This window comes from Papaver somniferum, chromosome 7 (genome assembly GCF_003573695.1).
Source record: "Papaver somniferum cultivar HN1 chromosome 7, ASM357369v1, whole genome shotgun sequence".
NCBI classification, from domain to species: Eukaryota; Viridiplantae; Streptophyta; class Magnoliopsida; order Ranunculales; family Papaveraceae; genus Papaver; species Papaver somniferum.
This window is the reverse complement of record NC_039364.1, coordinates 168,657,913-168,685,169: the sequence shown is the minus strand read 5'-3', so window position 1 is coordinate 168,685,169 and position 27,257 is coordinate 168,657,913. Positions and strand designations below refer to the sequence as shown.

Below are 27,257 nucleotides of genomic sequence, written 5' to 3'. Positions count from 1 at the left end.
GTTTAAGGTTTTTTGTTGTGCAATTTAGATGAACTTTAGGGATTTTTAGATAAAATTTTTTTTCCAAATTCCAAAGTTTGGTGTATGTTGTAACTGAAATTCATATTGATTAGATCTAATCACCTAACTAAGTACCCGTTTTAATATATATGAATGTCTAATCACTTACCCATTTTAATTTATACGCCCATGAACACATTAGTAGTTTAAAATTATTCAGATAATCCATTGAATCGATTGGATTCGAGCAATTAACCATCCATATCCATTCAAAATATAAAAAACATTTCAGGCTCAATTTTCTGCAAAATCCTCGTATCTATATTATAAAAAGAAGTGGTGTATGTGTAGCCTTACAAATCCGACCATCGATTTCGTAATCCCACGACGCGGATCGGTTCGTTATATGTTCTATATAGACGTCCGTCGGATTGTTGGGTTTCCTGATTTGACTATGCTTCCATAATAAGATGTCTTGACCATTATATATCGGGAAAAAAATACCACGTTAACTACGTTTCCTAATAAAAATATGGGAGAGGGATATATTCAAATTTCCTTATCTGACTACGTTTTGAGAGATACTTACGTTTTATCTACAAGGGAAAACAAAAAACAAAAAAGGAAACCAATGCAAAAAATTTCGCAAATTTTTTTTTCAAAAAAAATGTAGACAACTGTAGGACATTAGCACGATATCACAGTATCTATATATGTACTAGGTATCAAGTTAAACTAACTAAGTTATGGTAAGGTAAAGTAAGGAATTGGAGAAAGTTGTTGGGCAGGAGGCTTCACCCGGGTGCAACCTGGTGCTTCATTCTCTTCCTTTCGCATCAAATTAAGACAAAGCAAAAAGAAAATGTTACCAAATAGACACGAACTCAAAAACACGAAAAGCACCCCATGAAATCATCTCTTGCAAATTAAATACCCAATGACATAATTTAATTTGCAATTTAAAGAAAGCACGAGGATCAAGCATAAAACCTTGCCCAAAAACATAAAAAAAATGAACAACCTAAAAGTTTGACTCGGTCAATCAGATCTTTGAGGATGCAAATGTACAAATTGCTGAATGGAGACAAAGTTGTACAACAAAATGGACAAACAAACTCGGTGTAGTTTACTAATATTTTATGTAAAATTTTAGAACCATGTATAGAGATATTAGATTCACGCATATTAGAAATTAGCCTTGGGACAGATCCAAACATTGACTTTGGCCATTCTGCCGCTTGGACCGTTAGTTCGCGAAATGTACATCCGTCCGTTGTATATATGACGGGGATTTTATTATTTTGGACGTTCGGGATTGATGTCACGATATAAGAATATATGACTTTGAAGTAATAATAAGGCTGTTATAAAAAGAAGTGATGTCTGTCTTGGGTAATAGACGGTCCTGATTTCGGCAATCCGACGGCTGGGAAAGATAGTTGGCGAGATTTCTATCCATCCATCCATTTTAGACATATAATTTTGAGAGATATTTACGTCTTTAGGTTCGTGAGATGATCTTCTTTTAATATTTTGTTTTAGACGGAAGGGATTATGCCCCGGCCCGGTGCAAAACGAGACTCAACATTTCCTTATGTGACTCGAATCAACATTTCCTAATGCGTGTCTGTTTCCTTAAAAGTTTTCATGCACTAACTATAAATATCCTTTCTGATTTTACCAAAAAAAAAACAAATATTAATTTGAAGACTCTATAGATTTTACCTAATCACGGCTAATTTTAATGCGGATATCATATTTGCCTTTAAATTTTCTAATCCGTAGGCCCCGGCCCCATCCGGCTACTATGACCCGCCTAATTGAACACACTATTGTGACCGACTAACTAACACGGTATAATATGACACGACCTACTAAATATTAGGACCGTTGTGGTATTGACCGAACTAACTAAATATACTCCCGACTATTATAAATGGACTAAAATATGGGAAGACACTGGCCGACCGACCAAACAACAAACATAACTCTAAAAGGTTGAGCCCCGGCCGTAGGCCGGGGTGATACCTAGTTCACATATATAATTACAACATTATGTAAAACAGATTTATACTGCACGGTTGTTAAAAAAATCTCAGTTGCTTGATTCAGGATATGACTTCTGCCAAATCAAAGAAAAACGGTTTTTAATCAAAACATAGTATTTTCCTGTAGAAAAATGTGTTTCACTTGATTGCTCATCCATTGTTTGATAAAATGCTTTAACAAAGGGAGTTGAGATTGGTTGCAGTTTAAGAATTCGATACAAATTTTGATTACCGGGTTTTTTTCATATGCGGGAATTGAGTAATGGTAATTTAATTTCTACTTTATGTTACATGCCAATAGTTTGAGATTAGAAGTTGAAATGTGCTTGTAATGAGAAGCCGAAGTAAGACTGCCGCAATTCATGGATACTGCTAAGGTGTTATCTAGATTGGTATGAAGTTAGGAGTTGCAGATGCTTCTATGACAGAATGTATTGAATGGGGTACAAATGCATATTGTCTTCTCTTTTCCTCATCTTCCGTACCCCCTCACTTACCCATTTTAATTTATACGCTTGCGGACCAAAAAACACAACTTATTTTATACAGCGATCTACCTAATTTATTTTAAAGGGTCATGTTGGGGTGATAAACTTGAGTACAACTATATATCTTTTAGATGAGTACAATTATGTTATTCATGAAGTGATTATTAAAATTGAAAATGCGGGGTCTAACAACCACACCCAACAATTCGTTTGGAAATCTGAGAGGACTTACTCCAATATACTTTCTAGAGAATCAACTAGACAGTCAGACTCAATCTAGAGTAAAGTATATCAAAGAGCTTAATATCTCTAACTCTTAATTCAATCCGCAATCAGCAAATAGAAATCTGCGAGCCCGATTGAATATAAGTGGAGTTACTTGAACGGTACCAAAAACCAATGTTCAAGTGTCAATCAATGTAAATCAACAACCAAAGGTTGGATATTCTAATTGATTGATCTTAACGCACAACCTGTTATATTTCAATCATATAACAAAATATAATGCGGAAAAAAAAATAACACAGACACCAGAATTTTGTTAACGAGGAAACCGCAAATGCAGAAAAACCCCGGGACCTAGTCCAGATTGAACACCACACTGTATTAAGCCACTACAGACTCTAGCCCTACTACCAATTAACTTCGGACTGGACTGTAGTTGAAACCTAATCAATCTCACACTGATTCAAGGTACAATTGCGTTCTTTACGTCTCTGATCCCAGCAGGATACTACGCACTTGATTCCCTTAGTTGATCTCACCCACAACCAAGAGTTGCTACGACCCAAAGTCGAAGACTTGATAAAAAAATCTGTCTCACACAGAATAGTCTATAGATTGAATAAATCTGTCTCCCACAGAAATACCCAAGAGTTTTTTTTCCGTCTTTTGATAAATCAAGGTGAACAGGAACCATTTGATAAACCAAAATTATATTACCGAAGAACAGCCTAGAATTATCAATCACCTCACAATAATCTTAATCGACTAGCGAAACAAGATATTGTGGAATCACAAACGATGAGACGAAGATGTTTGTGATTACTTTTATCTTGCCTATCGGATAAATTAATCTCAAGTCAATTATTTCAATTATAATCAATACGATAGAATCAGGTAAGATCAGAACACGCAACTACAAAGAAAATAGTTGGGCCTGGCTTCACAATCCCAATGAAGTATTTGAAGTCGTTAACCTACAGGGTCTCGATAGAAAACTAAGGTTAAAAGAGAATCAACTCTAGTTTATGCAACTAGTAACACAAATGAGGTGTGGGGATTAAGTTTCCCAGTTGCTAGAGTTCTCCTTTATATAATTTTCAAATCAGGGTTTGCAATCCAAGTTACCTTGGTAACAAAGCATTCAATATTCACCGTTAGATAAAAAACCTGATTCAACCAAGCTAATATATTTCAACCGTTAAATCAAACTTAGCTTGTTACACACAAATGAAATGTACACTCATTTAGGTTTATGTAACCATACCTAAACATGTACACCATGTTGTCTCACAAATAGTTAACTTAGGTTAGCCATATGATGACTCTCATATCAACCTTATTCATCTTAACCATAACTAGTTCAAATGAAACTAGTTAAAGAGCTCTCTAATTGCTATATTCTCATAGAATTATACAAGAACACAATTGAAGCAAAATCGGTTTGATTCACTCGAATCAATACATGAACATTATAACCACGGTTTGCAAAGATTGCATTCCTTATTTTATAAATGTTTAGGTTCATGTACGCAACCGATTTTAGAAAGTAACCACTTAAGTATGTGTGCGGGTATGCGTACTTAAGTAACCGGATTTGAGTTTGTTTTGGTTTTCAAAATCAGCATAAATTCAAGGACGTGAACTTTCCGCTAGTATGCGTGCGGGTACGCATACTTTGGTAACTGGTTTGAGTTGGTTTTGATTTCCAAACTCAGCAGAAATTCACGGACGTGAAGTTCCGCCAGTATGCGTACGGGTACGCATACTTAGCCAGTCTCCATCAACCATTTAGTACACACACAAGTATGTATACATTTGGTTCCCGGTTTTGGACTTATACACAAATGTGCGAACACACTATATGCTTATATCCAAAGATGGTTACATGATTCTAAGCTCTTTATTTCAATCATTGAAACATTCTTAGAGGAAGAACATAGCCGTTTTCACATACTTTTAGCATCAAAGCAATTATTAAGATAATGAAATAATCATTACGAAACATTCCAAGTCTACACCAAATGATTGTATCATACAAACCACGTAAGATGTTACTCGGCAATTTTCACATGATATAAGATGAACTTGGTCGAAGCGAAAGCTTGCCAACACATATTTCGAGAAATAGACTTTCCAAGTGATAGATGAGTTCAAGTCTTCACATACCTTTTGTCGATGAAGTTCCACAAGCTCCCCTTAATAGTTCTCCGTCTTCAAATGATGAACGCTGTGAAAACTAAGCTCAACTAAACAATATATGTCCTAGTCCGAGACATCTATAAATAGGCTATAAATCAAAACTTATAGTTTTGATCACTAACATTGACAAACATGCTTGAGATAGCAACGCATGCGAGTTCGATCGAGCAGTGCTCTAACAATCTCCTCCTTTGTCAATTTTAGTGACAAAACTATCAATACATATGGATTACAAAATAAATAAAAATTTGTAGCTTCTCATCCAAATGCTTGATCTCCTTGGCATCTTCAACACGACTCGAAAACTTCGTCACTTCCAAGTACTCCATGATCCTAAACGTGTTCAACTCAACATCATAGTTGTTGAAGATCCATAGCGATAACAATGAGAAAACAAATGCTCTCAATCATCGTTATACAGTGTCATAGTATTATTACACATCATTAAAGTTCAATTGTATCACAACTTTGACAACAATACTATGGTGATATGTATCACTCCCCCTCAGTCAATACTTCATCTCAACATGAAAACCACTCCCCCTTACATAATGATCCGTAAACCATATGTATTTGTAGTATGAAACTACACATTAATTCTACCCCATTTTGTCAATATAAATTGGCAAAGGTACGAAAACTTGTAGGATCCTCATGAAATTTTCATAGAGATACTTCATGACCAAAAGAGAATAACATAGCAACTAATTTAGATGCAATCATAAATCCGAAGCTAAATGCATTCATCAACGAGTTTATAAAGATATAAGATAACCCCTATAATATTCCACAGCCGCACTCCCCACAAAGATTTGGCAATTAAGCACAAGTTCAAAAAGAACTCTCCCCCATAAAATGTCATTCTCAAAAGAAAAAAAAATGCGACCTTGCTTTTACAAGAAAAGAAGGATTTCTTTGGATAAAACCAAATCATATGAAAACATGAATTTGTATCCAAAAAAATCAATTGAAATAACCATAAGAGAACCCATGGTTAGTTCCATTGGAATACACAACTAAATGAACCACAAAAAGTGAACAATTCAATTGGCCATGCTCAACATAAGAGAACTTACGGAGCAACAAAGTATATGCACAAAAATTGTGGATCAGAGATCGACCAATACTGCGGAGTATACAAGGATTCATTCTATTTTCCATCACTATTTTCACAATGACATATAATAGACATCATCCTTGTAAACAAAAGTTTTATCCTTTCTTCCATCAAAAAAATGACATAAAAGGCTTTAACTTTTGTAAGTCAAAAGATCATTTTATCTTTTATCAATACTTTCATACCGACATAATAGAGATAACTTTTGAACAAGTATGGGACAGTCACAGGTTCACGGACGTAAACAATATATCCCATAATAATTTGCAACATATAAAATCATAAAGATTAAAATTGCAAAAAAAATCATCTTCCAAAAACTTAGAATTCAAATAAAATAATCTAAAAACATGAAGATGAAAACGTTGGACATAGCTATGTGTATTCACAATAATGGCTATTTCAAACCTAGTTATTCTTCTAAAAACACAAGAAATAAATTCTCATAAGAAGATTTACTAGACATTGAGACCTCTGAAGATTTCTTTATCGTCCCCGAACTCCTTGTCGTCAACAATCATAGGAACATAAGGTTCATGGAGAAAGGAGTCAATTCCAACAAACCTTCTAGACTGATGATGTCGAACCACGACCTTCTGAATTTCGAGAGTTCTCAAGACAAAAGCCTTTATTTGCTGAATCTCCTTCCTTGTTTCCTTCAACTCTTCAAGAACACCAGAAAACTTCTGAGAATTTGAAGGAACATCTCTTGGCTTCCTCACATTCCTTCTTTTTCTTTTCAAAGTTGGAGGTAACGGAGATTTCTCTTTTTCCTTCATGATTGATGGATTAACAATCACATTAACATCTTTTCCATCAGAAGACATGATGCTTGGAGTTTCCATGAGTGTATGGGTTTGTGAGAGGAAATCACAATTCAAGCTCAACAAACAGTCTTAAGATAAAAAGAGTTTCAAAGAAGGAAAAGGAATGTAGGGTTACGGAACCTTTAACCACACAGGTTCACGCACACACAATCCACAACCCTAGAGAGATTCGAATTGTCGAGAATAACCCTCTTTTATTGATTAAACAGAGAAGTCCCTTTCAATATCAATTACATATGAAAGAATTCCAAATCTTGCAAAACGGGCAAAGCTCAAAAAGAAAAGAAAACAAATTTAAACCATTTTTCTTTTTCTAAAACCCGAGGTGTGCAGAATCTTGTCTCTTTGAATCAGACACATGAGACAAGATGCACTAACCAACACAATTTAAGTTGTGCTGGGATGAACAATAATTTGTCCATCACATCCTTTTTGATTGGAATTCATAGAACCCTGTCTATTAAAATGTTTAGACCATACTCTTTTCTCTAGTGGTCTTGACCTATCTTTGGAAACCAACTTCTTTGAAGAGGATAAAATCTTACATACCTCAGTGGTTTCTTGAACAAGTTTAATCTTGTTTGCTAGGCGATTTGCTCTTCGCTAAAGTTTATTGACATATCTCATCTTGTGTTTGTACTTGAAACACTTTGAAAGTTCATGACCTTTGAGTGAACAATAAGAGCATGTCAATGGATAAGATGATTCAGACGCCCGAGATGTGCAAGCTGCTAGACACAAAGTGGAACCTGAAAAATTAGACAGAGAGTTTCCAACAGAAAGGTTAATTTTTTCTTCCATATTGGTTGAGTCTTCTTCTGAAAGAATATCGAGATTGATATATGTATTGCTAAAATTATCAAAATCAATATCTTCACTAAGAAGTGCAACACTTGATCTTTCGTCTTCATTAGAATCATAGTGACCAGATATTTCATCAAGAGTTGCAGCAAGACCTTTGTTCCCAGTGTATTTTCTACGGTTTGGACACTCATTTGCAAAATGACCAAAACCTTTACACTTAAAGCATTGTGGCATATCCTCGTCATCAGCCTCGTTAGCATCCCTGTTTTTAGGAGGAATGCGATTGTGAGGTTTAACTGATGGCCTAGGTTTGTCTCTAGAAAACCGTTTACTTCTCTTCAATAGAAGATATCTAAACTGTCTTGTGATCAAAGAGACTGACTTGTCAAGATCTTCATCTGATGAATCAGTCTCAGAAAGATCATCCTCAGAGACATGAACACTTCTACTTTTGTCAAACAATTTAGTGTTCTTCTGTGCTTTGAAGGCAACATCCTTTCCGATTTTGGATGTATGCTCATGATCAAAGATATTTAGCTTTCCAACCAGCGTGTTTCTGGAGAGAGCATCAAGGTTATTTCCTTCAACAATGGCATGCTTCTTAGAATCGTATCTAGATGGCGGCGATCTGAGAATTTTCATCACAACGTCCTTTTTAGGAATAGTCTTACCCAATGCAAAAGATGCATTAATAATTTCAGACACTTTGTGATTAAACTCATCAAATGAATCTTTATCTGCCATACAAAGGTTTTCCCAATCGGAACTAAGGTTTTGAAGCCTAGCTTCCTTTTCACTGGTAATACCTTCAAATACGGTTTCTAAGATATCTCAAGCATCTTTAGACCGAGTGCACATAGTCACATGGTGCTAAAGATCTGGAGTAATGTCATGTATGATGGCATTCAAACCGTCGGAGTTTTGCTTTGCAGCAAGTATCTCAACAGCGTCATAGGCACCAATATCCTTAGGAACGGTTGCATTCCCTACTGCCACAACAGGTGCATCATAGCCATTAACTACATAAATCCATGATTGAAAATCACGCGCTTGAAGAAAGGCACGCATAGCAATTTTCCACCACAAGTAATTTGAGTCATCGAAGACTGGTGGTACGTTTATAGAGATAACACCTTTGTCCATATTAGATCGCTACAAACACAGACTTATGAGGTCTTTAATGTGTTTGCCTGCTCAGATACCAATTGAAAATGTGGGGATCTAACAACCATACCCAACAATTCGTTTGGAAATCTGAGAGGACTTACTCCAATATACTTTCTAGAGAATCAACTAGACAGTCAGACTCAATCTAGAGTAAAGTATCAAAGATCTTAATATCTCTAACTCTTAATTCAATCCGCAATCAGCAAATAGAAATCTGCGAGCCCGATTGAATATAAGAGGAGTTACTTGAACGGTACCAAAGACCAATGTTCAAGTGTCCATCAATGTAAATCAACAACCAAAGGTTGGATATTCTAATTGATTGATCTTAATGCACAGCCTGTGATATTTCAATTATATAATAAAATATAATGCGCAAAAGAAATAACACAGACACCAGAATTTTGTTAACGAGGAAACTGCAAATGCAGAAAAACCCTGGGACCTAGTCCAGATTGAACACCACACTGTATTAAGCCGCTACAGACTCTATCCTACTAACAATTAACTTCGGACTGGACTGTAGTTGAACCCTAATCAATCTCACGCTGATTCATGGTACAATTGCGTTCCTTACGTCTCTGATCCCAGCAGGATACTACACACTTGATTCCCTTAGTTGATCTCGCCCACAACCAAGAGTTGCTACGACCCAAAGTCGAAGACTTGATAAACAAATCTGTCTCACACTGAAAAGTCTATATATTGAATAAATCTGTCTCCCACAGAAATACCCAAGAGTTTTTGTTCCGTCTTTTGATAAATCAAGGTGAACATGAACCAATTGATAAACCAGACTTATATTCCCTAAGAACAACCTAGTATTATCAATCACCTCACAATAATCTTAATCGACCAGCGAAACAAGATATTATGGAATCACAAACGATGGGACAAAGATGTTTATGATTACTTTTCTATCTTGCCTATCGGAGATATAAATCTCGAGACGATTTTACAATTATATCCAACACGATATAAACAGCAAGATCATATCATGCAACTATAAAGAAAATAGTTAGGTTTGGCTTCACAATCCCAATGAAGTCTTTAAGTCGTTAACCTACAGGGTCTTGAGAGAAACCTAAGGTTAAAGGAGAATCGACTCTAGTTATGCAACTAGTAACACATAGAAGTGTGAGGATTAGGTTTCCTAGTTGCTAGAGTTGTCCTTTATATAGTTTTCAAATCAGGGTTTGCAATCCAAGTTACCTTGGCAACAAAGCATTCAATATTCACCGTTAGATGAAAAACCTGATTCACCCAAGCTAATATCTTTCCACCGTTAGATCGAACTTAGCTTGTTACACACAAATGAAATGTACCCTCATTTAGGTTTATGTAACCGTACCTAAACGTGTACACCATGTTGGTTCAAAAATAGTTAACCGAGGTTAGCCATATGATGACTCTCATATCAACCTTATTCATCTTAACATAACTAGTTCAAATGACTCAAATGAAACTAGTTAAAGAGTTGTTCAATTGTTTTATTCTCATAAAATAATACAAGAACACAATTGAAGCAAAATCGGTTTGATTCACTCGAATCAATACATGAACTATAGCCACGGTTTGCAAAGAGTGCATTCCTTATTTTATAAATATTTAGGTTCATGTACACAGCCGATTTTAGAAAGTAACCACTTACGTATGCGTACTGGTATGCATACTAAAGTAACCGGATTTGAGTTTGTTTTGGTTTTCAAACTCAGCAGAAATTCACGGACGTGAACTTTCCGCTAGTATGCGTACGGGTACGCATACTTTGGTAACTGGTTTGAGTTGGTTTTGATTTCCAAACTCAGCAGAAATTCACGGACGTGAACTTCCACCAGTATGCGTACCCGTCTCCATCAACCATTTGGTACACACACAAGTATGTATACATTTGGTTCCCGGTTTCGGACTTATACACAAATGTGCGAACCCGCTATATGCTTATATCCAAAGATGGTTACATGATTCTAAGATTTTTATTTCAATCATTGAAACATTCTTATGGTATGACAATAGCCGTTTTCACATATTATTAGCATCAAAGAAATTTTCAAGATATTGAAATAACCATTAGGAAACATTCCAAGTCTACACCAAATGATTGTGATCACACAAACTATGTAAGATGTTACTCGGCAATTTTCACATGATATAAGATGAACTTGGTCGAAGCGAAAGCTTGCCAACACATATTTCGAGAAATATGTAAGCGAGTTAAACTCAACTCGAAATCTAAAATGTGTATATAGAAAACTATTTCGTAATACGACTTATGTCTCAATATAGGAGATAGAGTAGAAATAGACTTTCCAAGTGATAGATGAGTTCAAGTCTCCACATACCTTTTGTCGATGAAGTTCCATAAGCTCCCCTTAGTAGTTCTTCGTCTTCAAATGATGAACGCCGTGAAAACTAAGCTCAACTACATAATCTATGTCCTAGTCCGAGACATCTATAAATAGGCTAGAAATCAAAACTTATAGTTTTGATCACTAACATTGACAAACTTGCTTGATATAGCAACGCATGCGAGTTCGACCGAGCAGTGCTCTAACAGAAATATCAGAATTTCTTTGTGTTTCAGAATGGATACATCCCAAACGAGCACTGATTGTATGAAAAAGCCTTATATAGACAGAGTCATGGCAATTCTACGGTATCCACCATCTGAAAAAGGAGGACGATGAATTCTTATGTTGTGTCAATTTATGCATTGTTTAAATCACCGTGCATGGTCAGTTGGTGAAGTAGATGAACATTTATTCTTATATGGAATCGACCAAACCTATACCACATAGCTATGATGAAGGTTCAACTTCATCCCCTTTGATACGTAAATAAATAAATCTTTCTTTCTGCTTACTATAACTCAAATTTTTTGTTTAGAATGAATTATCGATCTGTGATATTTGCTTACAAAATAACACAAATGTCAACTCCTACATATTAAGACGTATGTCTGACTTTTTTGGCCTAAGAATGCTATATAATCTTCATATTATTGATATGTAAACTTATTCTTTCTGTTTATTTTTTGTCATTAAGTTTTATGCATTTATGTAGTAAATTGTATTGTTCTTGATGAACTAGTTTGTGTGTTGAATTACTACCTCTTTCAATATTTTGAGTGGTTGATGATACACAATGTTAGGTATTATGTATGTGCCTTTTGGCATACTGGGTGATTAAGCTATAAAAAAAATATTTTGTTGTTGGTATTTGTTTTGGGCTCGAAAATCATAAAATCGTTGCAAATAGATTTTCGGAGTGTAGTGTATTTTTAAGTTGGCAAATCAATGTGCGAGATTTACAGGTTTCTGTGGTTATTTCCGTTGTCGACTGCTCCACCGTAAAGATTAAGCCATGCAGTTGGGTTGGTTGTGTTGATTTCGGTAAATCAATTATTTATTCTCCATAGTTTTTTGGTTATTTAGAAAGGTTGTCACGTATGAGAAGAAATTTCTGGGTTTCATTTTATATTTCGTGTGGTTTCTCGTGGAATGTGATATTTCTGAAAATAATGACTTGTTTTATATCGTTCTGCTTTCTTATTCCGACTTCCGATGGATTCTTTTACTCGGGTTTTTTGTGAGGCTTTTTTGTGCTGCCTTTCGATAGATTTTCATTATCTGGATACTATATCAAACACACATAATCCATTTGTATGTTGTTTTCGTCCATTGCAGTATTAAAGATTTAAATTAGGGTTCCTCCATCACTTGCTAACGACACTCAACTTTGGAGTCCTATGGAGATCGGTGATTCGCTCTATAGGAAAAAAATACGTAAGGTAAATATGCTTTTCTATCAGAGAGAAAGAAATTCATTAATCTGTCACATATGTAATACCCTTGTAAGATTCGGGTCTCCAAAACTGTCCATATTCCAAACTGAATTAAGAGTAATTGTGGTTGGCTTATTAACTTTGGTTGAGGGGTAAAATTGGAAGTAAAAAGCGAAACTTAAGAATCATAAAAGGACAACCGATTTTGTCCGTCAACTATAATTGACTAAAATGTCGTTTTTCTGTAAAGTTTGACCAAATCCTTTAGATTTCCACGAGAATTGCTCCAAAATTAACTGATGAAGTAAAAATAAGCACAAATCTGAATATTTGAGCTTATATTTTGTTTTGCCATAAAAAGAGGTGAAATGAGCTTAAACTAACCAACAACTTCAAGCTCTATGATCTCGGTATCTTGTTTCTTGGTGTGATGTGCATGCTTTTGTTATCACAGATCATCAAATACCTTGTAATCTCGACACATGATAAATAAAATGTCAAGAAAAATAATTTGAGTGAAGACTACATTGACTTAAGTCATATGGTGTCAAATCAAAAGTATTAAAAATCAAACAGACAAAAGAAAAAGAACGAAAAAGCCACCAAAGTAGGTTAAATTGAACAATAACTGAAAACAATATGCCCCCTTGGATTTCACAGAAACAACAGGCAAAAGTTTGGATATTTAAACAGTAAAAAATAATAACCGAAAGAAAAAGAAAAAATGTTGTAGAGTAGTAGAAGAAGAAGACTCGCCTACAAGCGTCATTCTTCTCTCTCCCGTTTGTGGATTTTTGTAATCTTTCAACAAAAAAACATAAATTGATTCTATATTGCGCGTCAAGGAAATTCCGACTGCCCCATATCTTTTGATCTCTTCAATCAAAGTATTCATCAGTGTTAAACAGGTATAATCTTTGTTTTATTTTTCTAACTTATTTTCTTCAATTGTAGTATTATGTTTTCCTTTTACTCGATTTTGCGAATTTAGTTTATATTTACTTTCTCGGGTTTCATTCAAAAATGAAACTTGGTTCGACTTTTGTAGATCATTAGTTGATTAAGTGAGGTTTCAAGGGTTTTCAGTTTATAGCGTATGGTTTTTTAAGAAATTGAAGAGATGGGTTTTCTGTTTTGTTTATTTTTGTTATGGTTTTGATGTCTAATTTAAGCTTCTTAGGTGATATTGGATCTGAGTCTTGTTTTGGTCTTTTATGGTGGAAACCCCTCTTTTCCTATTTTTAGTTTCTGTACTAATTCCGCAGGAAATAGCGAAGTAGGTTTTGAGTTTCTAGTTTTGATTTAGGACGGTTAAGCAGTTTATAATTCACGGTAGTTTTGATGATGTTGTTCATAAGTAATAATTGTTCAAGTATGGTTTCTGGGTAACTGGGAATTGAGGTTTTTACTTCTTTCATTTGGATTTTACTGCCAAAATGGTTATATGGTGCCTGAATGAATCCTATTTTGTTGTTACGGTCGAGATTGGATTAAGTAGAACATCTTAACTTGGTATAAAATGTGTTTCAAGAAACAGTTGTTGGAATTTCAGTTTCAAATCATCATAAATATGATAATAATCCTTACTTTATCATATCTTTAGAGATAGAGGAGGCTAAAAGAAAGTCCCGGTCATGCTTTCCGCATGTCTCTATAACTTTTCAATCATGAGTTTGAGAGAGACCTCATAATTATTAGCCTTAAGTAGTATTAGATCTTTTGCCTATATTTTGTATCCACATTAGTGTTTGGCTTGTCTCACTCTGTTTCTCGCATGCGCATCGTCAGAGCATGTATTTGCTATTTTGCTGACTCCAATAACAAGATGGTTTAATTATTTCTAACTTTCTGGGCTTCGTTTCATTTATTTACCAAGTCTTTTATGTTTACGGAGTATGTTTTACCCTTTCTCTAGGAACTCGTAGAAACTTGGATTTTCATGCACCATGACAATTCAAATGGGAAAGTTAGTAGAAATTTTGCATATTCTGCACCATTACAATGTGAAAATATGCAGAACAACGGAGCTGTAATAGTTTGTCAAATTCTTATGTATATTCTATTTTAAGTTTTGTGCATTTTGATTCTTTTCTTTTCTCTCTCTCTCTCTCTTTTCTTCACGATTTCAATTCTCTGAGGAAATTTTAAAGGTGACGTTATATGCTTTACATCTAACCCATATTAACATCTTTTTAGCTGTCTCACCAAATATATGTCTTTACATAACAGTAGAATGTGTAAGGAAATGTGCACATGATGGCGGCAGCAGAAACTAGGGCAGCATGGCAGCGCACAGCTAATCGTTGCATGGTCCAAGAAGATGCTAAGAGAGCACCAAAACTAGGTTGCTGCTCTTCTTCTTCTGAGTCACATGCTGATGCGGGGTCTGGTGACACATCAAATGGTTCGGATCATTCTAATGCTGGTTTTATGCATCTGAACTGGAACTTGTCGAATTCAAATCTTCCTCCTGATACAAAATGGTGGCTGCAGCTACAACCCAACTATGGGAACCAAAAGGATTTCGCCGGTGAACAGCTAAGTTCCTTAGATGAGCTCGAGTCTTCAAGAACTGAGGAGGTGAACACCACCAAATATATAGGAGATCCCCCTATAATCGAAGAAAATAAGAGACACATAGATCCACACTGGAGGGTATCTACGACTTGCATGAAAAATGATGCAGAAGCTAAAAATCAAGAGCTTAAAGCTGTAAATAGTAACAGCACACAAAAGTCTCTGAAACGTAAAGATGCTGGTGACTTCTGGTACAAGGATGATGAGTTAGTGGACTTGGACTCAATTGATCAGTTAATACTGAAACAAAATTTTGACTTTGAAACTCCTTGGATAGAAGGTGGAAAGTCTGAGCCTTGGTGGCGCACAGTGGATAAAGACGAATTGGCTTCTTTGGTTGCCCTAAAATCTACGGAGCACATCGAAAATTGCGATCTCCCTCCACCACAGAGCACGAAAGTAAGGAGAGGCCCATTTAGTGGTCTTGAAAACTTTGATCATGGTGGGATCTTTTCTTCATCTTTGGATCTGAAGGGAAGCAAAACTGTTCGCAATGGTAGTCCCACATGTGGCTTTGGTGGAAAAGGGCACTCACTTTACAATTCAGAGAAGTCTTTCAGGTATTTCTGTAGACTTTCATTTTCCTTCAAGGCTTTTCTTTTCTTTCTGTTCACTTCTTCCTTTTTTATGGTTTTAATTTTCTTGTGTGTTGGTAGTTAAGTGTCAATTTTCATGGGATAAGTGCCAATTTAAGAGCTCTAGGTTTTGCAGCAGTAGCCAACTAACATGCCACTGTACATATTCAGGGATCGAGTGTGCCTGTTGCACACAGTCCGAGTATGTAGAATAACAAATACATGAATTTGGTGTCCTGTTGAATTGCAATTGTTAAAAATGTAGAGTAGGAGTAAATTGGTTTTACTATTTTTTATCTGATGTAAACATAGGTTTAACCAGCCATCGAAGTTTATTGAATTGCAATTTATAAGTGGAGTGCTGGAAGATATGATTATTTTGAAGAGGGTGATAGGAACACATGTTCGACATATATCAAACTAAAGTTTTGAGATTATCCAGCATTTGTATTCTTAGTAGTCGAGTTTCTTCTTCTCTCGCTCCTGATAATTGAGTTTGTTTCAGTCCATAAAACAACATGCATGGAAATATTGGTATGTGTTTTCTTCTTGTTATTCAGAAATATTAAGAGTAATGCGTGTCAGTTACAGTAGCACCAACAGCAATAGTAACACCAGCAAGGATTCAGCAGAATTGCATCGAACCTCTGAGAGCGAACCAAGCAAGGCAGAGTTGTTAGAGGCACTTCGTCATTCCCAAACACGGGCAAGAGAAGCTGAGAAGGCAGCCCAGCAAGCTTACCATGAGAAGGAAGACATCGTCAAGCTTTTCTTTAAACAAGCTTCACATCTCTTTGCATACAAACAATGGCTTCAACTGCTACAGTTGGAAAACATTTGCCTCCAGCTCAAGAACAAAGACCAGCCGATTTTTCCAATGGACCTTCCATGGATGCCAAGCATAGGGAGGCAAGGAAAGAAGGATAAACAAAGGCCCAAGAAGGGCAAGAGGAACCCACTGAAATACATTGGTAGATATGCTTTTGCTTTCGCTGTGGGGTTGGGTCTTGCCGGTGCAGGCTTGCTATTAGGATGGACCATGGGGTGGTTGCTACCGATATTTTAAACCGGTGCAGGGTTACTATGGAGTATGGATTTTATAAATGGGTGCAGTGCAGCTACTGACAAACCATTATTCTAGTCTGGTAGCACTGGCACATGGTTGCTCCAGCTGCTGCATTGTAGTAGGTTTACGCTATGGGTGCAGCGTTGCTCCTGGCACACCATAGTTGTAGTTTAGTCATAGTAACGGGTGTGGAGTCTTGGCCAACAGGAAGTACTTCTCAAAGGTGAAGATTAAGTAATTCCAAAATGAAGATGGTTTTTCGTTCCATCATGGCTGGTGTCTGGAAGTTCTCACATGTTTGTGCAGATAAAAAAAACTGTTCCTATGCATGAATTTGATGTACAAATGTAAATGTGTATATATGGGGTAACTGTAACATACTTCAAACAGAATAATCTCTTTAGTTATGGGTGCCTACTGTAATGTTATTTTTGGTGCTGTTCGAACCGGTGGGGCTTCTAAATGAAAATTTATTTGCGTGCTAACTGATGATGTTTACTGTAAGAAATGGTGCTATCTGGAAACTTGGTCTCTATGAGGTATATATATGCTTTCATACCTTTAAAGTCTCTTGGTGTGTTCGCTTATTTTTGTACGTTGTTACATTGGCTTGTGAATACACAGTTCATCAATATCTGGTTTGATCTGGTTGTGCTGTAGCTCTAATACAAACTTTCTGCTATATGTTTAAGACAGTAAGTAATAGATAGTTTCACAAGTTGATTCATACAAAATTTCTGGCGTAACGTGTATAAAATACAATTGTGTTCGGGATACAAAAGCCAAACTTGTCAGGGCATTGTGCCGAAAGAAAGCTACATGTTAAGTACAATTTGGGTATTAAAACAAGGATAAAAGAAAATCTATAGACAAGCTATCTACTTTGATGCTTCACTGACTGTCCTCTTAAGGTATCTACTTAGATGCTTCACTTGACTGTCCTCTCAGAACACTTTTAGACAGACGGATTCTAAAGCACCTCAAAAACATTGGACACTGACAAATAAAAAATGAACATATTTTCGCCGTCATGGACCAATCGGGATGGGACTTGGCAGCGTTTTTGCCGCTGTCAGTTTAGAACTTCTGTTCCTTTTAATATTCATCCAAGAAGGTATACAAATCGGCCTTCTTTGACTTGCGTCGACTGAGCAAGTTTTTGAGTATGCGCTTGCTTTTACTTTGATGCTGCTCAATATATCTGTGGTTGTCCTTATCAGCACTGGCTTTTTGATTGTCCGTATCAGCATAGGCACGTGTTATAAATGACTTCGGAGGGTCCGCAGGATACTGTACATGACACGCTTAAAGAGATTAATCCCTTAATAATAGCCTTTCCCTAGGAAATTATGACAGCTTTTAATTGTTGCATAGTCTGTAATAGATCTTTGGTGAACCCAGAATTAAGTATGTAACAAAGCTTCGAAAGCACATCTAGGAGGAGTGCACTTAGAGCTGGCAAACAAGCCGAAACCCGCGGGTTAACCCGTGCCCGGACCGTGAAAACCCGAACCCGGACTGGCTGGTTTCTAAACAAGCCGGGTTCGGGTTGGAGATATGGTGACCCGTCGAGAAACGGGTTAATCCGGCCCGGACCGTGAAACCACGGGTTAACCCGTTAACCCGCACTTCATACGTGTCTCCTCTCCTTCTCTGGGTTAATCGACCGAGAGGATAAACTCTCATTTATATTTTCTTCTTCTTCTCGTTTCTTTCTTCTTCTCTTCTTTCTGTTTTTCACCTCTGGTGAATTCTTGTGAGGGCTCTGAGGTGGTGACGTTGGGATAATTAGACAAGAGTCATGGGTTGTTGCTGGAGGAGGTGTTGTTCTTGGCTGAACAAGGAGAGAAGAGGAAATATTAAATCAGTGAAGATATGAATTAGAGTTTATAGAGTTGGATGATGTTATGAAGATTTAAAAGATAAATTATGAAGTTATTGTTGTTGAAGATTCATGAGTAGTTTTTTAATTTAAGCCTTGAAGTTGATTCAGTGACGAATCATTGAAGAATCAATAGTTAGGGTTTTCTGTAATTGATCGAGAATTCAATTAAAGGTGAATAAGGAGAAGTTAGAAGATGAGTTTGTTTTTGATTGGTATTTGATCTAAATGGTGGAGTTATCCTGAAAAATTGATTAAGAAATTGCAGATTTAGGGTTCCTCATGTTCTTCCCCAATTTATGAATTAGAGTTTCTCAGGGTTGCTGATTATGAGACTCAGATCGAGACAGAAGAAGGGTAGAGTTGGTTTTGGTAGATGGTGGTGATCTTGAGATGAATTCTGAGTCAGGTCAGAGTAAGAAGAATCTAATTCAATTGCTTGAGTTGGATTGGTTTGAGGTAATTATTCTTCTCAATCGAATTAGTAAAGTTATTTATGTATGTTGTCGAGACTATGTGGTTGTTGATGAACCAGGATTTGAGATGAGTATTTAAGATATTGTATATATGTTGAACTGATACTTGGATGTGCATGTTGTTAGGTTGAACTGCAGTTATTAGCGCAACACTGAAGTGAGTTAGTATTAGTAATATGCCTGGTGTGATCGAGTTACTAGTAGTATTGTTGAATGAGGTATGCCTTTGTTTGTTGATAATTCTAATTGAAGTATATATGGTCATGTGGATGTAATTGCAGTTGTTGATGATAATTCTAATTGAAGTATATATTCTAATTGAAATTGATTTTCATCTCTGTTTTTATTTCTTTAAAGAGTGGAAGATGATTTGGTTAAATGGGATTGTTCTTGTTTGGAAAAAGGAGAGAAATAGAGAGCTATTGATGGCAGTAAGAGTTGGTGACTAAAATGGCAAGGTTCGTGCTTGGAGGGTGGTTGAAAAATTGTCTCAACAAAATCCCTTGTGATTTGAAGGAGCTAATGCACATATTCTTCTGCAACATTTTTGTAGTTGACTCAACAAAAACCAGAAATCCCTTGTGGTTGGAAAGGAGCTTTAGATGGCCTGAATGTGGCCGGAAATAGCCCAGAAATCGATTTCTGGCGAGTTGACTCAACAAAAACCAGCTAACCCGTGAGCTCCCGTGAACCCGCAAGCTTTACCCGGGACGGGCGCGGGTTGGAGAAATGACCACCCGTGAAGAATTTCAACCCGCAAGCTTAGGCTTGTATTAACCCGTAACCCGCGGGTTGGTCACAAGCCAGCCCCGGCCCGCCCGTTTGCCAGCTCTAAGTGCACTGCAGGCGAAGAAACTTCTAGCGGAGGTAGTTCATTTATTGTTGGAGCGAAAGCTCAATTCATGTCTACAGTGACTGTAATTGCCTAATAGATGCAGTCTACTCTTTCACGCAAGCTGACTATATAGCTAAGAAGGACAAAAACTTGCTTCACAAACACCCATGCGTGTCGGCTAAGATTGTTAAGCAAAATAATGTAATGGTTTGTATAGGTAATCAGGTTCGGCTTTCTTTTCAGGAAAACAATAATAAACTGAATCAATTTTCTTCTTGTTTTGCACCAAGTAAAGGTAGAATTCGCTTACCCGTTTGCTTGTATTACCAGAAGGGATTTTAGTAGTTGTTGATCTACTCAGGATAGGAGTCATCGATCTACCCGGGATAGGAGTTGTAGATCTACTCAAAATCTTTGGGCTCGATCTAGCGGAGGTAGATCCAGAACGTAAGAGTGGAAATTTAGAGCGAGGTGAGTCTGGTTCTTTATCAGACACTTTTTGCTTATCTGCTTATCGCGGCATCGCATAGGAAACAAGAAACGGATTAGTAATACGTTATCTGTGTCTTTGGAATATCAGCTTTATATTTCTCTTTCACCCACACATGCAATGTACTTTTGTTTGGACAAATACCTCTGAAAGAAAACAGACCGTGTTGCATAGAAAGCAATGTAGGAGACGGTGAACGTCCTTTTCTGCAAATAAGAAAAGAAGAAGTTTACAACTCTCCGTTGCATTAAATATACTCATAATTGCTACAAACTAGTACAATGAACATGTGTATCAAGTACCCGATCGAAGATGGTTGGGTTTTGAGTGTCCCTCGAACAACTAGAGCAAAACAATCACATAATTAGACAAGTCTAGCTCCGTTTATTTTGTTGACCGGCAAACTAAAATGAATGAGTTAAATACCATTATTCAGTTTTTCATGATTGTGCCCTGGAGGTTGTGGTGTTTTACTTGTAGGTGATGGAGAACGTGTACTTCTGCAGCAAAAACCAAACAAGTCAATTTAGGAGAATGCTTTTTACAATAAGGTAAACACAACTGAACTTTAGACTTGGATTGCACATAATAAGATTTTCTTACCTGACTAAAGAAGGTTCGGCATTTTTTACTGCAACTTGAACAGCTTCAAAAATAAATAAAATTAATCATCACATCACACAATCAAATGACATGAATAAATCGAGATGCCAGGGAATGGTGAAAGTTATGCTTACAGTTGTTCAACTTTTTCCAATTTTCTTCATCTTCTTGTGCCTGTCCTTGATGTGTCGGTTTAGTGGTGATAGGAGTATACACATTTCTGAAACAATAATCAAACTAAGTTTTTGTAGGTTTTTTGGCAGCATGGATGAGTTTGCAGTTGGTGGTATAAGCTAGAGAAAGGCAATTTACCCAAGTGAAGATGGTGGAGCATTTCTGAATGTCGTTCGAACAGCTAAAACAGAAGAACAATGTTGTCAAAATGTTTAAAAAGTGCATCCAATACATCAAAACACCATACGATCAAAAATTGGGATAACACTATACCATTCTTCAGCTTATCCCAATTATCTTCATCTCCTAAGCCACTCCCTTGATAAGCTGATATAGTATGCCCAGCAGAGAAAACAGATTCCCCAACTGCTTAAGATGTTCAAAATGCCAGTATAATTAGCATTATCTATTGTTAATTTATATTGCGGGGTTTATATTAAAATACACGAAATAAGAATACAGGGAATTTGTATTTGCCTGGCAAGATATACCGCTTATGATGCTTTGGAGTCGCTATCGCTAAGGACTGCTGAGCAAATCCCTCATGATCAATGTACGCTTGACATGTTCTTAATCTCTAACAGCATGGAATAAGTGAGAAGTCAATACAGGATGAATCCGTTTCGGATATGTTTAAAACAAGTTTTTTATTGACTTCCGGCCTCTAAATTTTTCTTTTTTCCACTGTTGTTCTTGAGTGAAAAAAAACAACACAATTTTCAGACTAGACATCAAATACGAGAAGAGAATTGAATGCATAAAATTAATTAAGTACCTGCTCAATGCAAGAGACTCGTAATTGTGTCGCCGAAACTTCATCAACTTTCTCATCAACAAGAAGGTTCACTCTATTTGTTAATGAGCCCAAATGATCGACGGTATTAACAAGAGCTTTAATAGTATAATCTTTCAAGTTGCTGACCAATCTGTATGATAACAGAAATGAGAGGTTTTGAATCAGTGCACATGCTATAAAAGTGGAAAAAATCCGTAAACATTCCATCAAAACAAAAACAGCATACATTGGTTTCTGTTTGTCATTAGGATAAGCTGCTTCAAAATACTCGGCCGCTGAGTACAATTGTGATCTCAAATTTCTCAAGTCCTGAACAAATGCATTTGAGAAAAGAAGAATTAATCCAATATGGACACATTGAGAATCCAATTCTCCTTAACAAACAAAAGTAGCACCATTTATTACCAAGTTAACAAAGGGTAAATTTTACCTTGACACTATCCGAGAGAAGCAAATTCTTGTTCATAAACATTTCATCTTCATAGTTTGATGATTGCGTAGGAATCGATATCGTCGAAGAAGTAGATGAAGACATGGTAGTAGTCTTCATTGTGAGAAGGGAAATCTTAACTTGGGGTTTCCTTCTCCTGCAAAGCATAAAACAAAACCAGTTTTCATATTTCCAAAGGCAATAAAACTCTAAAAATGCATCATCAAACAACGGCTCTATTAAAAAGGTCTTCTGCAACTAACCAGCAAGACTCTTCCATTAGTAAGATAAAACCAGGAAAGATAGTGTAATTCCTTAAAATAAAAAGAAAAAGGAGATGACGACGATATACGATTGAAGAAAACTTACTTAAGGTCTCTTACTAATCTTTATTTCTTCTTTTTCTTCTAAGCTGCTTGAAAACTTGAAGACATAAAAGATAAAACCCACTAGCTATTATTCATGAGGAGATACACTCTTGTCAAAAGTAAGCTAGCCGATGCTACTAAAAAAGCTAAAGAAACAAAGACTGTGAAGTTGATGCAGAGATTTCTTATAAAGTTGTTTGTTATTCTGGTAAAGTTGGAATACAAGGACTAGTTTAGTTGGTAGAGAGACTTATTAAGAGAGGGTTAGAGAGAGAGGGGAATGTATTGTCGATGAAGAAAGGTGCAAGGGACAACACAAATCAATAATAAGGACTGAGGAGAGTAAAGGAGAGCACGTTGTCAGCAAACCATGATTTGCGGAAACTAATTCTTAAATTCTTACACCAACTAAAAAACTCTCATAGTCTGTCTGTCTTCCTTTCTCCAACCTTGGTTTAGAAGCAATAACAGAGAAATACTTGGCCCGTGAAAAATATCCCAGTGACCAATTGTTTTTATTCAGATAATGATGATGAATTTTGAACCTATTGTAGGTGGTGGTGGTGCCAACTGCGAACGAATTAGAAAGATGACTATTATTAACACCTGACCCGATAATCTCTATTTGAGAGGCAAATGCATATTCATTCTTTGATGGACAGTGTAGCATACTTTTTGTTTGAGACCACCTAGCAATAGTATGATCTTTTCACTCACCCATCTAAAAGACCTTCAATGCCATTCTGATGGATGGATGGATTTTAATTATTTGGTTTCGTTTAGGGGAGATGATTTGTTAAAGTGTGCCGCTCTTCCATATTATATTTTAAGTTAATTTAGCGGATTATAGCGATGTGGGAGTATTGCCCTTTCACACGTCCCCTCACGTGTAAGGCCAGTCAATGGGCATCACACGTGGACGTACGTACGAGTTATCAGTCCATCGGTAACAGGTGTACACAGGTGAGTGACTAAATCAGGGGGTAACACCTCGGTCAGTATCGGCACTGGCCTACACCCCGGGTGTACAAGTGACAAAATCGGTTAAACACTTCGGCCAGTAACACGACCTACACCCGGCGTACGCAGGTCTAGGTCTGGACTTAGCTCTGATACCATGTTAAAGTCTGTGGGCATCCAACTCAAAACCAATCGGCAATGAGTGAATGGTCCTTCCATGTTATATTTTAAGTTAATTAAGCAGATTATAGTGATGTGGGACTATTGTCCTTTCACACGCCCATTCACATGTAAGGCCAGTCACTGGACCGCACACATGGACCTACGTACGAGTTACCAGTCCATCGGTAACAGGTATATACAGGTGAGTGACTAAATCAGGGGGTAATACCTCGACCAGTATCGGCACTGACCTACACCCCGAATGTACAAGTGACAAAATCGATTAAACACTTCGGTCAATAACTCGGCCTACATGATTAAAAGTAAGGTATTAATTGGATGTACCGTGGAAATGGAGTACTAGTGAGTGATCATCATTTTATTAAAAGTTCATACCTAATAGTCAAACTGTCTTTTTTAGTCCCAGGGTATTATTGTATGGGTTCTAAACTTAGAATGAGCTACTCCTGTAAGAGCAACCACAGTCATGAGACGGACCAAATACCAAAATCCAGACTAAAAGCCAAAAAAAATTGGTATTCTGGGTGTTCAAGCGCAATGGGGGACGACCAAAATTTGGTGAAGCGTAACTTATACGAACGCTTGGTGCGAGACGGAACTTATACTCACGTTTCTTGACCGAGCGTCTTTATAATATGCGTCTGAACGAAACGGAGGTATTACGTGCGCCTGATTGAGGCGCAGGTATAGTTCATGCCTAACATGGGACGGCGATGGAAAGTGCGTCTACTGGGACGGAGATGTTATGTGCGTCTGATACATACGGAGATAGAAAGTGCGTATGACTCGGGCGGACATAGAAGGTGCGTCTGGGTAGCCAAAGAAAAAAATCAAAAATGTCCGTGAGAAGTAAATGATTTGAGCACTGCACATTCGTTTCTTGCTTCCTCCTCAAAGCGGGTAGTTTATGATGTTGATATGGATGGGGGGCGTAACTGCTTAGAGCAACCACATCCATGGTGAAAGAGGAAGTTAACTGGGTGCATATAATCAACGAAAATTAAAACTGGTATCAGGCGCACACTATTCTTCTGCCCATCTCATACGTAACTTAAAGTTGCGTTTCATCCAGACGCACGTATAATCAACGCCCATCTCATACGTAACTTAAAGTTACGTTTCATCCAGACGCACAATAAAACTACGCCTGATATTGGGCGGATGTATTAGATGCGTTTGAAGGGGCGGAGTTTATACATGCGCCTGACTCATACGGTGTTTATATGCTCGCCTGATTGCATACGGTGATTAAACTTACGCCTGGTTTCATACGCTCCTAATACTTCCGTCCCACTATATCTTCTTTAGTCTGGACAGACGACCACATTTGGTCTCAAACCCTAAATTTGGTGACCAAATTTGGGTTTACTCCTCACCACTGCGGCACTCTCTAGGACCACATTTGGGTTTAGTACCCAAATTTGGTCGTGATTGTGGTTGCTCTAAGAGGCAACAATTTTGGTTAACAGAACCAAAATGGCGCCCCTAGTTGGTCCACTCTTTTACCAACCAGCTTACAAATTCCTACCAGAAAACACACTCTTCTTGTTTTGTGGGGTCCACTGACAAACATTTGGCTTTATCTTTTTTGAGGAGAAAAAGAGAGGAGGTTAAGGTGATATAAATCCATCTTTAAAAACCTTGAAGTTTTCTTCTTCTTTTTTAGGCAAAAAAAGAGAAAGAAAAAATAAAACCTTTTGTTAACACGTTCGAACCACAACCGGATAATTAAGGTCTTTGAATTCCTTCCTAGATGCGGAGTTAATACAGTCCGAGTCATTTGAGCATATTACCCGATGTTTATAAATTGGCCGACCCAAACTTACACCTAGTCTGTTTGGGTGACTCAAATCTGGATCATACTTGATGCGAGTCAGATATCAGTTTATTTTTTTATACTCGCTGGGCATATATATATATATATATGACAAGGGTAAATTGGAACAATGTAAAAGTTGCATCATGCTTTCCAAGCATGTTTTCAAAAGAAAATGGACGTGCATTTGCGAATCAAGAAGAGAAGCTTCACGGCCCGGTTACTAGCATCAGAGTGACGCGTCATGAAGTTATGGCCTACGCGCCCTGTCGCGTTAGACGTAATTTTTCGGGCTGTCACGTAAACCCTAGGATATCTCCTAAAGAAGGTAGTTTATCTCAACAGAACCGGTCAAGATTATGGTGAGTTTCTAAAGTATCCCGGGACGACTTGTCAAATTCTCTGAATGAGACATCATTGAAAAATCGTTCGAGATGGATGCGTCAAGCCCAATTATTTGAAAAAAAAAGTAAACTAATTATTGTGGTGTTTGGAGTCGTAAGCTTCTTCTATCTTTCTTATTTTTCATGAATCCCTCGATTTATCAACAACTGTATGTCCCATTTTTTTTAATATTTTATGATCTACCGGTTTTAGTTTTGAGTTGCATTTACTGAAATATATAGTTTGATTTGAATCCTAATAATTTTTTTTTATACGTCGATTTGATTTTGCAAGAATTCTTTTAAAAGACGAGATCAGTTGATGCAAGTACTAATTTTTTTTCACATTTATCCAATTTATTGTCGTTATCAAGGGTGTTGGTCAGACATGAAAATTCATATAAATGTATGTAATGGCTAGCTAATGCATTAGCTTTATTTGGAGGTGGAGTTTGGTAGCAGCCATATTAGTTATATTCTTAGCAGTCATAGTATAATTAACTTTACTTGAATAATTATGATAACAATTTTTCTTTTTAACTTTTTACATTTCCGTAGAACATATCTATACATATTTAAAAGATAGATTATTTTTTTTTTGGCAATTAGTAATACACCACAACATTTAAAGATAGTACATGAAATTAGACCCCTTCTATTGGATGCCCATAATTTTTCTACATGAGCTTCATTAAGGATTAACTCCAAAAGTTAAGGTATTTCCAAAAGAGTTGTAACATTTTCACTTACGTTCGCATTTGTAAGGTTAATACCTTGCTTATCATATTTAGGGTGGTTCTTAAAGGAACAAGGATATTGTGACTATCCCATTATTGACGATACAATTTTTGTTTCATTGCTTCTTTTTCCAATCTGTCATTTGGGTTGTTTCTATTTGTTGGGTATAAATAAGAACTAATTCTTTTTCCACAATTGCTTAGTTCTTCCAAGGCTTCAATAAGAAATTATTTATTTACTGTTACC

The 27,257-nt window shown here is 36.7% G+C and overlaps 2 protein-coding genes across 4 annotated transcripts; one reads left to right on the top strand and one right to left on the bottom strand.

The window, feature by feature from the left end:
- The first annotated feature begins 13,352 nt into the window (after positions 1-13,352).
- LOC113299026 lies at positions 13,353-17,362 on the top strand. 3 transcript variants are annotated; one of them, XM_026547952.1, is made up of 3 exons: positions 13,353-13,567; positions 14,889-15,796; positions 16,403-17,362. In XM_026547952.1, exons 2-3 carry the CDS (start codon positions 14,913-14,915, stop codon positions 16,875-16,877), a joined length of 1,359 nt encoding a protein of 452 aa, XP_026403737.1. In that variant the 5' UTR covers positions 13,353-13,567; positions 14,889-14,912; the 3' UTR covers positions 16,878-17,362. The 3 variants fall into 3 exon arrangements, with proteins under 3 accessions (XP_026403737.1, XP_026403736.1, XP_026403735.1); XM_026547951.1 differs by having other exon boundaries at positions 13,355-13,567; positions 14,892-15,796; positions 16,397-17,362; XM_026547950.1 differs by having other exon boundaries at positions 13,357-13,567; positions 16,397-17,362.
- A 290-nt stretch (positions 17,363-17,652) lies between these two features.
- Positions 17,653-22,842, bottom strand: LOC113293150 (protein ABIL2-like). The gene is made up of 14 exons (XM_026541891.1): positions 22,827-22,842; positions 22,564-22,720; positions 22,360-22,442; positions 22,113-22,263; positions 21,815-21,914; positions 21,611-21,703; positions 21,476-21,518; positions 21,298-21,383; positions 21,164-21,206; positions 20,987-21,060; positions 20,863-20,902; positions 20,705-20,766; positions 20,381-20,577; positions 17,653-18,167 (listed from the first exon to the last, which is right to left on the bottom strand). Exons 2-14 carry the CDS (start codon positions 22,681-22,683, stop codon positions 17,973-17,975), a joined length of 1,287 nt encoding a protein of 428 aa, XP_026397676.1. The 5' UTR covers positions 22,684-22,720; positions 22,827-22,842; the 3' UTR covers positions 17,653-17,972.
- Between the last annotated feature and the right edge of the window lie 4,415 nt (positions 22,843-27,257).

Excerpts from the sequence above, each read along its gene's own strand:
- LOC113299026 (XM_026547951.1), top strand. The coding sequence starts at position 14,913 with ATGATGGCGGCAGCAGAAACTAGGGCAGCATGGCAGCGCACAGCTAAT. Across the intron at positions 15,797-16,396 it reads AATTCAGAGAAGTCTTTCAG|TTACAGTAGCACCAACAGCA; the intron begins GTATTTCTGTAG and ends AATGCGTGTCAG.
- LOC113293150 (XM_026541891.1), bottom strand. The coding sequence starts at position 22,683 with ATGAAGACTACTACCATGTCTTCATCTACTTCTTCGACGATATCGATT. Across the intron at positions 22,264-22,359 it reads AATGACAAACAGAAACCAAT|ATTGGTCAGCAACTTGAAAG; the intron begins GTATGCTGTTTT and ends GTTATCATACAG. Across the intron at positions 21,915-22,112 it reads GAGTCTCTTGCATTGAGCAG|AGATTAAGAACATGTCAAGC; the intron begins GTACTTAATTAA and ends CCATGCTGTTAG.